Consider the following 12,619-nt stretch of genomic DNA (forward strand, 5'->3'; position numbering starts at 1 on the left):
TTTCCCAATCATCACAGATACAGTGTGTTCTGTATCCAGGTTCTGGCTATTACAAATAATGCTGCTATGAACATAGTTAAGCAGATGTCCTTAATGTATGAGTGTACATCTTTTGCGTATATGCCTAAGAGTGGAATTGCTGGATCTTGTGGTAGACTGATTTCCATTTTCCTGAGGAATCTCCATACCAATTTCCAAAGTGGCTGCACAAGTTGGCATTCCCACCAGAAGTGGAGGAGTGTTCCCCTTTTTCCACATCCTCTTCAGCATAAACTGTCATTAGTGTTTTTGATTTTAGCCATTCTGATGGGAGTGAGATGGTATCTTATTAGAGTTGTTTTGATTTGCATTTCCCTGATGGCTAAGGATGTTTGAGCACTTTCTCAAGTGTCTCTTGGCCATTTTAGACTCTTCTATTAAGAATTCTCTATTTAGTTCTGTACCCCACTTTTTAATTGGATCCTTTGGTGTTTTAGAGGCTTGCTTCCTGAGTTCTTTGTAAATTTTGGAAATCAGCTCATAAATTTTGGAGATATGCCACCCTAGAACCTTCATCCATTGGTTGATGGAAGCAGAGGCAGACACCCACAGCTAAACACTAAACTGAACTCCTGGAACCCAGTTGCAAAGAGGAGTGATGAACAAAGGAATCAAGACCAGGCAGGTGAAACCCACAGAGGCAGCTGACCTAAACAAGGGGGGAACACATGGACCCCTGATGACTGAGAGGCCAGCATGGGACTGATCCAGACACACCCTCCCCCCAACCTGGGTGTCAGAGAAGAGGCCTCGGCAATCTATGGGACCTTGGAGAGTAGATCAGCATTCATTCCTGGCATACAAATAGACTCTGGGAGCCCCATGGAGGAGGGATGGAGTAAGTGGGGGGTTGGAAATATTGGGGGGCCGAGGGAGGAGGGGAGGGAGAGGGAACTGAGAGTAATGTATAAACAATTAAATAAAAAGTATTATAAAAAGAAAAACAATTATTTCCTGGTTCTATTTTTCTTGATTTTGGGTTCTTTTAAATGAAATAACTACCCATCTATGTCTATTTCTCAATGAATTCTGAAATTATCAATCAGTGCATTTTTTCTGCTAGTATCATTCCATTTGGATTTCCTTTCAAACTAACATCTTAAAAATATAAGTAGCTTAACTTCTTTTTTGAAGGAAGTGATAACCCTAGTAACATTGGAGTGATTAGCTTTGTTATGTGTGAAGTTCTTCCTGTTAGCTGCAGTTTGTTGTTTTGCACAAGAGTGCAGAGGATTTATAGAAAGGCCAATAGCAGAGAGTCTGACATGGGACCAAATTTCCTCACATTGCTATAGTTCTTCTTCATGTTACCTCAGTGCTGACATAATAACCCTCACTCACAGTTATCTCTTGGTAATTAAGAGTATTCGCCAAAATGCCAATGATTGGGGGCCTACAAGGGGCACTAGCTTGTTTTATTTAATTTTTTTTTTTTTTTTGGTTTTTCGAGACAGTTTCTCTGTGGCTTTGGAGGTTGTCCTGGAACTCGCTTTTGTAGACCAGGCTGGCCTTGAACTCACAGAGATCCGCCTGCCTCTGCCTCCCGAGTGCTGGGATTAAAGGCATGCGCCACTACTGCCCGGCTTTTTATCTGTTCTACACACCCTTAGCCTTCCCACCCAGAAGGCACACAGGCTCTCTGGGGATCCTATCTATATTGTAAACAAAGTAGATAGGTTTGGACAGGTTCACTGCATTTCCAGCTTAGAGTCTGGTATGTGAGTTAAGCCAACTGACCCATACCATTTCTCAGGCCAAAACAACTGTTTTCCTCAGATCCAGTGTGACTTTACTGGGATTCCTGACACAGAGTTGGGAATGTGTGTGTGTGTGTGTGTGTGTGTGTGTGTTTATGGTGTGTTTTATGTTGATTTTGTTTTATTTTTTTACAAAATCTGAAGTTCAAAGGATGTTAGAATAGAGACAACAATCTCATCAAAAAGGTTTGCTCAGGTGATCTATCAAACAGAGGGAAGCACAGAGCTGAGAAAAGGTGATGTACAGGGTTTTAGGACTTGGTTAGAATTCCTGATCAAGCAGTCATGGGAACCAGAGTCAGTCTGGTCCATAAGATCTCACATAACAACAACTCCACTGTTTACCCTACCTGGCCTTTCTGTCACGTGAAGCAAACAGAGCCAATATAACATTCTACATGGAAACAGAAGCTTAGGGAATAGTGCGTGTTCAAAATACATAGCAGCTGGACACGTGGCTAGGCGGGATTTCTTTTGTAATGATATTTAAACTGCTTCATCTTCACAGTTTTGTATGAGAAACTTTAGACCCTTATTAATCTATTTTTCAAGGTAGGGCCCAGAAATCCCAGTGAGCTAAATAAAAATGACAAAGGAAGAGAAAAAGAGCCAGGATTCATAACAACAGCTTAGAATTGACATCTACTTTACATATTCTGTCTTAACCATCTACACTTGTGGGAAGCAATTTTAGGTGATGGTTATGTCTTTTTAAGATGTAACATAGATGATAACCTTAGGATACTGAAATTTTAAGCATGTGTCTTATCCCAGTAAATAATTATGCAAGCTGATTATCTTTTCTTAGTGTCACAATATAAAACAGTACTCATCTGTCTCTGTTCTGACAACCGAACTAGACAATGGTGTGGCCTGGACAATATATGAGGCCACTGACAGTGGGTTCAAGATCTAACTCTAATGCACAAATTGACCTTGTGGAACCCATTCTGTATGAAGAGATACCTTGCTCAGCCTAGACATGGGGAGAGGAGGTGTCTTGCTTCTGCCTCAAGGAGATGATGGGACAGACTTAGTAGACTTACCCTCTCCAAGGAGCAGATAGGAGGTAGAGTAGTGGGGAGTAGGGGGGAGTGGGAGGAAAGGAGAGAAGGGGAACTGGGATTGGAATGCAAAAGAATCAATTAATAATAACAATAAAAAGATGAAGAAAAAACAGTACCCATGATGGTTATCGCTCAGCTACCAGATGAAGGCAATGAAGGAGGTGGCATGACCCTTACCACAATTCTAAGAATCAAGTGTTAAATTTTTCTGAGTTTTAAAAATAGTACATTAATAAACTGGAAAGCTAAGTGTTTAGCTCATGGAATATAGTTGAGAAAAAAAATTAAACCCACCTACCATGTCTGGAGCCCCTCCAGAATTATATTCTTGTAGGTTGGAACAGAATTAGGAGCAATATATATTTTAACCAGAGAAGTTTGTGTCCTACAGATAGATATCCAAAAGCTTGTGAATCCCAAGTGATAATTAAGGGAAAGATCATCTTGTAACTAAATTCTCACTTCTAATGGGGAGGTGAGCATATCTGAGAGCTTAAAGTCCTTTTTGATGAATATTGTTTTCCTTTATTGTGTTTCTTGACTTCAGACTCTTGCAGGTTTCACTGGCTGTGTTGTACTGCAGTTTGCACTTACTCAAAGCATGTTCGATGCAATAAGACAAATATATCCTCTACTTGTTTCCAAAGTTAGAATAAAAAAATACTTATTTTTACTTTATACATGTGAGTGTTTCCCTGTATGTGTGTCTGTACCACACATGTACTGCACATAGGAGCCAGAAGAGGGCATCAAATTCTCTGGAACTGGAGTTACAGATGAGTGTGAACCACGCTAAGGGTGCTAAGAATTGAATCCAGATCCTCTGCAAGAGCGTCTAGCGCTCTTAACCACTGAATCATCTCTCCAGCCCTAAGAGTTAAAACTTTTTAAAATTAATTAATTAAATTATGTTCATAGCCTCCCCTCCCTCTTCTCCTCCCATCTTCCCTCCATCCCCTTTCAATCCAGCCCTCCTTCATATTTGCTAAGAAAGCAGCAGACCTCCCATAGACTTTAGCAAAGCATGGCATATCAAGCTGCCCTAAGACCAAGCACCTTCCCCTGTATTCTAGTGGGGCAATGCAATACAGCATGAGGATTAGGTTCTCAAGAGCCAGTCAAAGCACTGGGGACAGCCCTGTTCTCATTGCCAGGAGTCCTACAAATAGACCAAGTTACTCAACTGTCACATCTATGCAGAGGGTTAGGTCAATATTATGCAGACTTCCTGGTTGTTGGTTCAGACTCTGTGAGTTCCCATGAGTCAGGCAAACCATTTCTCTGGGTATTCCTGACCCCCACATCCTACAATTCCCCTCCCTCCTTTAAAACAAATACATGGTCACAGATGTGTACTCTTTCATCCTGCTGTCCCAGGTATCATTCCTAGCAGGAGGGCAGCATCTACAGAGAGGTAGTTAGGTCATCACTTAAGGCCAACCAGTTTCCTCCAGTTTCTTACCTTCAGTTTGGATAACTGCCCAAGGTCTTTAGCTGCAATGAAGATCATCTGAGGTCCCTGGAAACACACAGAGAAAAAGAAAAGGGGGACCAGGTCACCAGATCTTCAGTAGTAGAGTTCAAGATCAAAATAGAGTCTTTTTAAAAATGTCCATTATGATATTTTGGGTTTTATGTCAGATGCGCATAATGGATCTATTCTAAAGATGGAACAGAGGTTATCCGGCAAGGCTGGCAGGATGCCAGTCAGCATCGGTGTCCCATTTCTGAGGGTGCTAAGTCTGGGTTACGGAACTAGCTGCAGTGCAGGTAATCCGTTTAATGAAGCATGTGAATAAAAACTTAATTATTTTAATTATTTTTTACAGAAGCACTCCCCTCACCCTACTCCCCAAAATATGTATATATAATTTTAGGACATAAAGCGGCAGAAGGTAGGGATGTTCTTCCTGAAACAGTGTGGCATCTGTCAAAGACCTCCTTAACTCTGCTTTCTCAATTCAGGATTCCTCTAGAACATCAGTGTCCTGGACAAAAACAAACAAACAACAACCAATCTGGAAATTACCAGATTAACCATCCAGAGCCCTCCTAAATGTGATAGCTGGGGTAGGTCTGGATTTTCAGGTATGTGGCTGGAAAGCTACCAAGTTTGGCCAAATTCATTAGCAGCTGAGAACAAAGTTCCAGTGAGGGAATAGGCTATTCTCAGCCATCCTCTATTCTTTTCCCATTGCAGAGTGTATGACCATAGAGAACAGAAACCACCACTCATTTTTCCTGTTGCTGTTATTTTTTTCTGTTCTTCTGTTTATGTCCAGTACCAAGTACAATTCTTAGAACATATTATTTAGAAGCTCCAATGTTATTTGGTCACAGATAATAGAATGAGACAGTTTCACACTTGCAGATGCCAGTGCTAGGGAGCCTTGAGATCATCACACACTTGCCCAGGAAAGACCTTGTCTAGTGATGTAACATTACATCACAGACCTCAAAAAATCAATAGTCTTCAGTGTAGTGGACCTCATGCAGAAAGTAACAGTGGACAAGACAATGTAAGCCCAAGCAAATTTTCACCAAAGAATCTTCAAAAGTAATTGTGGGCCAGTGAGATGTTCAGCAGCGAGATAGTTCAGCGTGCAAAGGCCGGTGTCTTCATGCCTGATGATCCAAGTTTGATCTCCATGAACCCATGTAATGGAGGAGAGAACTGACACCCAAAAGTTGTCTTCTGACCTCCACAAAGACACACACAGATATATAAATAAATGTTTTTTTCTTAAATGTCCCTTTAAGAGATCGCCTGGACAGGTTGAAGTGTAGATGATGGCTGTGTTGGGAGATGATTAAAATGTAAAACCCAAACAAGCAGTCAAGGCTAGTTGTGGACATGGATTCAGCTAAGGTTGTGTGTGTGAGGTGGTTCTCCCAGCAGAGCAGAGGATAGCCTCCCATGCATCGAATCCTTTCTAGGTGCATCCTTCTACAAGGAGGAGCCTCCTTATTTGGTTGTCTTTGAAACAGGTCTGTGCAGTAGCTGCACTGAGAGTTTCTCCCGTGTTTCTGATCATGGGAAACTTACATAGACACAACCCCACTGTTATCACTCCCCTGCTGACCAAGGCCATCAAAGCTGTTTACATTGTGGCATTACTAAATATACTAATATTACAGAAGAATAAGACTTCGGGTGTTTTAATATTCGTATGTGACTTGGCTGTCCATAGATGTAAGCTCTAAAGGAAGAAACTACACATTCATTGCTCAGAGTTAAGTCAACAAAAACATCTTTATCTTACATCTTGGCCCACCTTATTAGAAACTACTTATTGCATATATGCCATTATTGGATACATAAAGACCACACATGCTTGATTAATGTTGTTGATATGTGTTTTAGGGTACTTTATAATTACTCATTATTTGCATCCATTTATTTTCCTTAGTCACACACACAAGAAAATCAATTACCCCAAATGCTAGAATTTTTTAAAATTATTATTGCTTGGTTCAGCATGTGTGAGCTGAAAAGCCTGCACTGTGTGGTCATTTAATCAAAATCCAGCTTCACTGCCGACTGATCTTTCTGGTTTCTTTTTTTTTTTTCCTGCGTATGATACAATCAAGCCCTTCAAATCCACAGAAAACCATCTTCTCTATTAACCTCCAAGCAGGGAGGCAACTGATGAAAGTTGAAAGGAGAGGTGAAAAAAATTCAATATGACTGCACCAGACAGACCTTTTTTTTAAAAGCAGTAACATTTAAAAAGCACAGTGGCTATATTTGAACCCCAGCCTGTTCTCTGTGGATTTGCAGTAATACTAAATTGTGTGTAATATTATATATAGTAAGTATTGTTCTTATTATGTTATATTAAATGTAAATTTAAAATATGTATATAACTAGATAACTTTACAAATTGAAGTTAGGCTTGCCATCTCTTCCCTCCCTCCCTCCCTTTCTCCCTCCCTCCCTCCCTCCCTCCACCAATATAGCCAAGATGACCTTGAACTTCTGATACTACTGTCTCTGCCTCCACAGAGCCAGAATTACAGGTGTGCCCCACTGCACCAGAATTTATGTAGTGCTGCAGATGGAACCCAGATCTTTGTGCACACTTGGCAAGTGCTCTACCAACTAAGCCACATCTGCAGACCCCTTGACTTATTTTTTTATTAACAGATGGAAGTTTTGAATGACAATTATATATGAATGTAGATAGCTACTTTCATTTTTAAAAATTGATTTAGATAGAAAAATGTTCTTTGACCAACCATTGTTAAAAATTTATATACCAAGAAAAATCTTCCCCAAATGGATTTAATTCATATTCATCTGGACCAAAACTATTCATTTGAATGAAAGGCAGTCAAATAGGATGTTGAGTGTGGGAGGGCGGCACACTGTAGGTACGTACTGTTTGGTCTGTCAGCGGAGGGAGAACGATCTGTTTCTCTATCTTGTTAAGAACTAGCTTCCAGAGTTCCTTCAGAACTCGCTTCAGGACCGTTTTCTCACAGATTTTTGCTGAAAGACTTAATCTGAAACAAGATTAGATGTACATTCATTCTTGAGTCTCAGCCATGTACCAGGCTACAAGGTTGACCAGATATCAACATTTGCTCCTGACACTAGAATCCTTAAGCAGGCCCATTATGAATTTCAAATACTAGATCTCATTTATGGGAGAATATATATATATATATATATATATATATATATACATATTGTGTATAATGTATATATATGCAGATATATTCATGGCAAAGATATATAATATACATTATACACAATATGTAAATATATTTAGTCATGATGTACATTACACTATCCAGTTTATATGTTGGAAAATGAAATCAGAAAAAAAACATTGCATCCATTTTTCTACAAGTAAAACATTTCCTTTTTATGGATGCCTAAACTTCGTTGTTTATGCTTCCATATATGTCACATTTTCTTCCTTCATTCATCTGTTAGTGGGCACCTGGGCTCGTTCTGTAGCTTGGCTGCCAGGGATGGTGCTACAACAAATACAGATACCTACACATGCCTCTGGCATGCTGACTAGGAATCTTTCAGGTGTGTACCCAGAAGTGGTATAGCTGGATCACATGCAAATCTACTTTCTTTTTATCTTTCTGTATTTTGAGGAACTGAATAATCTGCCTCCAACCAGCAATGTGTAAGTGTGAGAGTAAGGGTTCCATTTTCCTATATACTCATCAGGATTTGCTGCTGTCATTTCTGGGCTATGGACCAATTTGACCACATGACACACGCATCTTTCAATTCATCCAGGATACAGAGTTTGTTAACATAAACAGGCAAGTTGTTCCTTCCAGTCTTTCCTCATGTGAGATTAGGCGTAACATTTTCTGGTGTTTGTGTAATGTTATACACACTCTTTTCTATGAGACTCTTCTGTACTTAGTTTTCAGCAGATTATGCTCATTTTATGGAGAGATTTAGAGATGTGTCCAAAGCAGGGAAGCTAGTGAGTGAGCCCTAGTCAGGCTGGGTTTTCTAAGTCAAGTGCATCTTTCAGCAGCATGTATCATTCATCATGAATATATAGAGGCCCAGAGAAGAAGGAGACAACAATGAAAAATCCCAAAATGAGATTCTGGGCTCATCGAGATCCCTTTAGTGATACTGATTTGACCCTGATACAATGAGGGATGACATAGGGCATGCATTTCTGACTCCTTGGCTTCCCACAGTGTGTTTGGGGTCAGAAATAATAGCACTGGTGGGTGGCTCTTATAGGCAGAACTGAGCATTTTCCATACTAGAAGTCATGGACAATGAAGAATAAATGACATTTAACTAATCTAAATTGATATAAACAGGGAGATTGCTAAAATGTACATTCCTGTTGAAGTATTTCTCCTAACTCTATTTATTTGTTTATTTATTTATTTTATTTAATTTTACATTCCAACCAAAGTTCTCCCTCCCACTCCTCCTGTGCTTACTCATCTTCCTTACAACCCACCCTGACCCACTCCTCCCAGCAGGTTAGGGCTCCCATGAGGAGTCTGACATGTTAAGTTGGGGCAGGACCAAGTCCTTCTTCCACACATTAAGACTGAGCATGGCATTCCCTCATAGGGGATGGGTGCCAACAAAGTAGCTCGTGCACCAGGGAGAGATTCTGGTCCTACTGCCTGGGGACCCTCAGATAGTCCAGTCTTTACAACTGTCTCCCACATAAGGAGGGCCTAGTTTGGTCCCATGGAAGCTCTACAGCTTTTTGTCTAGAGTTCTTGAGTTTCCACAAGCTTGATTCAATTGTCTCTGTAGATTTCTCCATCATGATCTTGACCTCCCTTGCTCATGTATTCATTATGTAATTAAAAACAGCTCACTTTGGGTAATTTTGGAAGCTGGTGTCAAGGGTAGATCTCCAGCCAGTCAGTACTAGGGTCTAAACAGTGAGGAACTAAGCACACAGGCTACATACACATCGTCAAAGATACTGTAGGCATGGTGGGAGCTCATTTTGATGCGGATTTAGAATTTTCAGCCTAAAGAAAGGTCTAAGCTGAAGAACTGATGTTTTGTGGTTAGCACATGTACTGGGCATGCTGACTCATCTTGATTAGATTGGGACCAAAGAAGAAGTAAATGAAGCCAGTGCCATGTTTGTAGCTCTTTGTAAGTTCCTGCTGGTTGGAAATGGAGCATATAGCTCATTTTAGGAAGTGCTTGAATCTCAGAGAGAAAGTGAAATGTTAAGAAATGTTTTATTTATAGAGGCATAGTCTAGTACAATGTGATCTCTACAGGGATTTTCTCCAAACAGCCTTGAAGACTTTCAGGCCCCAATGTTTGCTTTAAATAATGGAAACCAAAGCAGAATCTAGTAACTACTTCCTTAATGTAGTCAGAGTTAGCCAACTTCATAATACAGGCCATAAAACATAGATTTTTTACTTGAACTATCTAGTTTGGCTGGATATAGACCCAATCAAGTAGACAATTCTCAAATGCCATGTGTACATTTGGCAATGGGGATTTTTTCATTAAATAGTTGATCCCACTTTTCATGAAAACTTACCCAGTAATGTTTCTCTACCCCTGGAGTGCCTGTTTACCATCTGTAGTCATTTAGATCATGCCCACCTTTAAATACCCAGCTCAAATTCTCACTTTCTGAAAAATCTTGTTACTCTATACCTTTTTATGTGTATTCATATACATTGCTTTTTTTTCTCTTCCAAAACTGTCACTGCCTTGATAGTATAATCAGTGTTTAACTCTGAAATATCTCCTGTCACCATTTATCACTGTCACTATTGTTGTGATGAAACACCAAAGCAACCAGGGAGGAAAGTGTTTATTTGGCTTATACTTCCATATCACAGCTCATCATAAGGAAGGTAGGACAGGAACTCAAGAAGACCAGGAACCTGGAGAGAGTAGTTGATGCAGAGGTCACAGAGGGTGCTGCTTAGTGTCTTGCTTAGCCTGCTTTCTTATAGAACCCAAGACTACCATCCCAGGATGGCACCACCCACAATGGGCTGGGCCCTCCTACATCAATTACAAATTAAGAAAATGCTCTAAGGTGTGCCTACAGCCTAATCTTATGTAGGCATTTTCTTAATTGAGGTTCCCTCCTCTCAGATGACTTAAACTTGTGTCAAGTTGACATAAAACTACTCAGCACATCCTCTCACCAGCGACTTTAAAGTTACATACTCTGACTGAGCCCAGAGAACCTCTTCAACTTCCCCTGTTTCATACAACTTTCTCTCTCTTAAATTATTTGAATTATTGTTAAATAATTCCATGTAGTTTGAAAGGTTGTAACTCTTTTCTTACTTTATTATACACAACCTCATCTTGCTAGTAAGGATATGGAATGCCACATAGGATGACATAATCCAATATAATTACAAATGGAATACTAAGCATGCAAAACAGGGGATGGAAATGTGCCTCAGTGATTAAGTACATTGACAGCTCTTCTAGGGAAGCCAGGTTTGGTTTTCACCACCCACACTGCAACTCACAGCCATCTGTATCTCCAGTTTCCAGAGACCTGAAGCCTTCTTCCTGCTTCCAGGGGCTGTGCATGTACACGGTACATACACATACTTGCAGGTAAATGCTCAGACACACAAAATAAATATTCTAAAAAGAATTTAAACTTATCTAAATTATTAAAAATAAGAGTGAACTCACTTTTTCCATTCTTGTATTTTGTAAATGGTAATATAGATGCAAAAATTACTCATCTAATTTGTATCATCAGAATTACCCAGCTGTTCCATATACTCTATAACTTTTGGTTGCAGAGTACTTAAAACAAATGGTTTTATTAGTGAAAAAATGATGACTCATACCATTGATTAGCATTCTGAAAAGAACATGAACCCCACATAAGGAGTAAGAGAATCAGGACTTCTCAGTCTTATTGTCTATAACCGTTATATTCAGTAATCAAATGCTAGTGTTTGTAGGGACTGAACTCTGTATTGCCAGGGAAAAGCTACATTGCAAAATAAATTCCAAGGAGGACATTTATCAGATAATGTAATAAAATTCTGCACTAAGAAACTAAAAATATGAAGAAAAGTCCCCTTCTCCTTTCTTTACCATCTCCATTTCCTTCCTGCTTTCTTCTTTCCTATATATCCACCTGCCTACTTATCTTCTGCACACTGTACCACCACTTAGCTATCTTTCACAATATCTTTTACCCACAGAGAACAGGGAGTAAGACTTGATTTTTCTACCAAATACTGAAATTAATTCAACAGAACCCCTGTCTTAGATTATAACCAAAGGGAAATGGAGTTATGGAAGATGCCATTAATGTGGAGAAGAGACGCCTCCTACTCATTCCTGCTTGGCTTGATCTGTCTTTTTGTTTTTTATCCTCATGTTAATCTGCCACAACTATAAAGGAGACAATGTATATAAATTACCATACATGATATAGATCTTTCATATACATTTAATAATACTTGTTTCTCTTGTCTACCACAAGTTCTGGTTCTGACAACAGCTTAGTTGTACCTAATCTGGAATGTCTGTAAGAACAACTATTTCTGAATTTTGAGATTGGGGAGTTTTGAAATATTTATATTGATAAGGCAAAAAAAAATCATAGGAATCCAAAACGCTTCAAAAGCCTACTCTTTATTTTCCTCACTGCTGTGGAGCAAAGCCAGGACCTGGCACCGGGTAGAAAGGCCTGCCCCACAGAGCTGCCTCCCCAGCCTGCAAACCTTGAAACCGGGACTCAGATTTTAGAACATTTTGGGTTTGAGAACTTTGATTTAGGGGTGTAAATTGGTATACCTATTTATAGAATCATGTAACTAATTGTTAAAATAAGTGGTTCTGGTTTATGAATATGTTTTATAATATTGGTCTCTTGGGCCTATGTCAGTCTTATTAAATCAGAACCTTTGAGCATGGATATAGGAAGGAAACAAAACACATAATCAACCAATAGCCAGCCAACCAACCAACAAACCAACCAACCAGAAAAACCAACCAACCAACCAACCAACCAACCAACCAACCAACCAGAAAACCAATCAGTGATTTTTTTGTTATGAACTCTTCATGCCAACCCACTCCTTGGACAGATAATTGTAATCTCAAAGGCACAGTGGGATTGAGCTTTCATTTTAATCCTGTCCAGTGGTTAAAGTTCGGTTGGACACAGGTGGGCACCGATTATGTCAGGCTTTGCTGAAGTTATTGTATTCATGCGTGTGTTATTTTCTTCTCCCTTGGGTTTCTCAAGAGAAATCAGATATTCTGGATTCAGT

At 39.6% G+C, this 12,619-nt stretch overlaps 1 protein-coding gene across 5 annotated transcripts in view; it reads right to left on the reverse strand.

Annotated features, from left to right (window-relative positions):
• The window catches only part of Unc13c (unc-13 homolog C), a 449,289-nt gene that overhangs the window by 42,554 nt on the left and 394,116 nt on the right, over positions 1 to 12,619 (reverse strand). For all 5 annotated transcript variants that reach the window (XM_005073734.3, XM_040739669.1, XM_040739671.1 and 2 more), the window contains 2 exons: positions 7,246 to 7,369; positions 4,326 to 4,382 (listed from right to left, as the gene is read on the reverse strand). In XM_005073734.3, coding sequence (XP_005073791.1) covers positions 4,326 to 4,382; positions 7,246 to 7,369 — 181 coding nt within the window. The remainder of the gene's footprint in view (positions 1 to 4,325; positions 4,383 to 7,245; positions 7,370 to 12,619) is intronic.

The sequence above is a fragment of the Mesocricetus auratus genome, unplaced genomic scaffold, assembly GCF_017639785.1.
Source record: "Mesocricetus auratus isolate SY011 unplaced genomic scaffold, BCM_Maur_2.0 Super-Scaffold_100691, whole genome shotgun sequence".
Taxonomy (NCBI): Eukaryota; Metazoa; Chordata; class Mammalia; order Rodentia; family Cricetidae; genus Mesocricetus; species Mesocricetus auratus.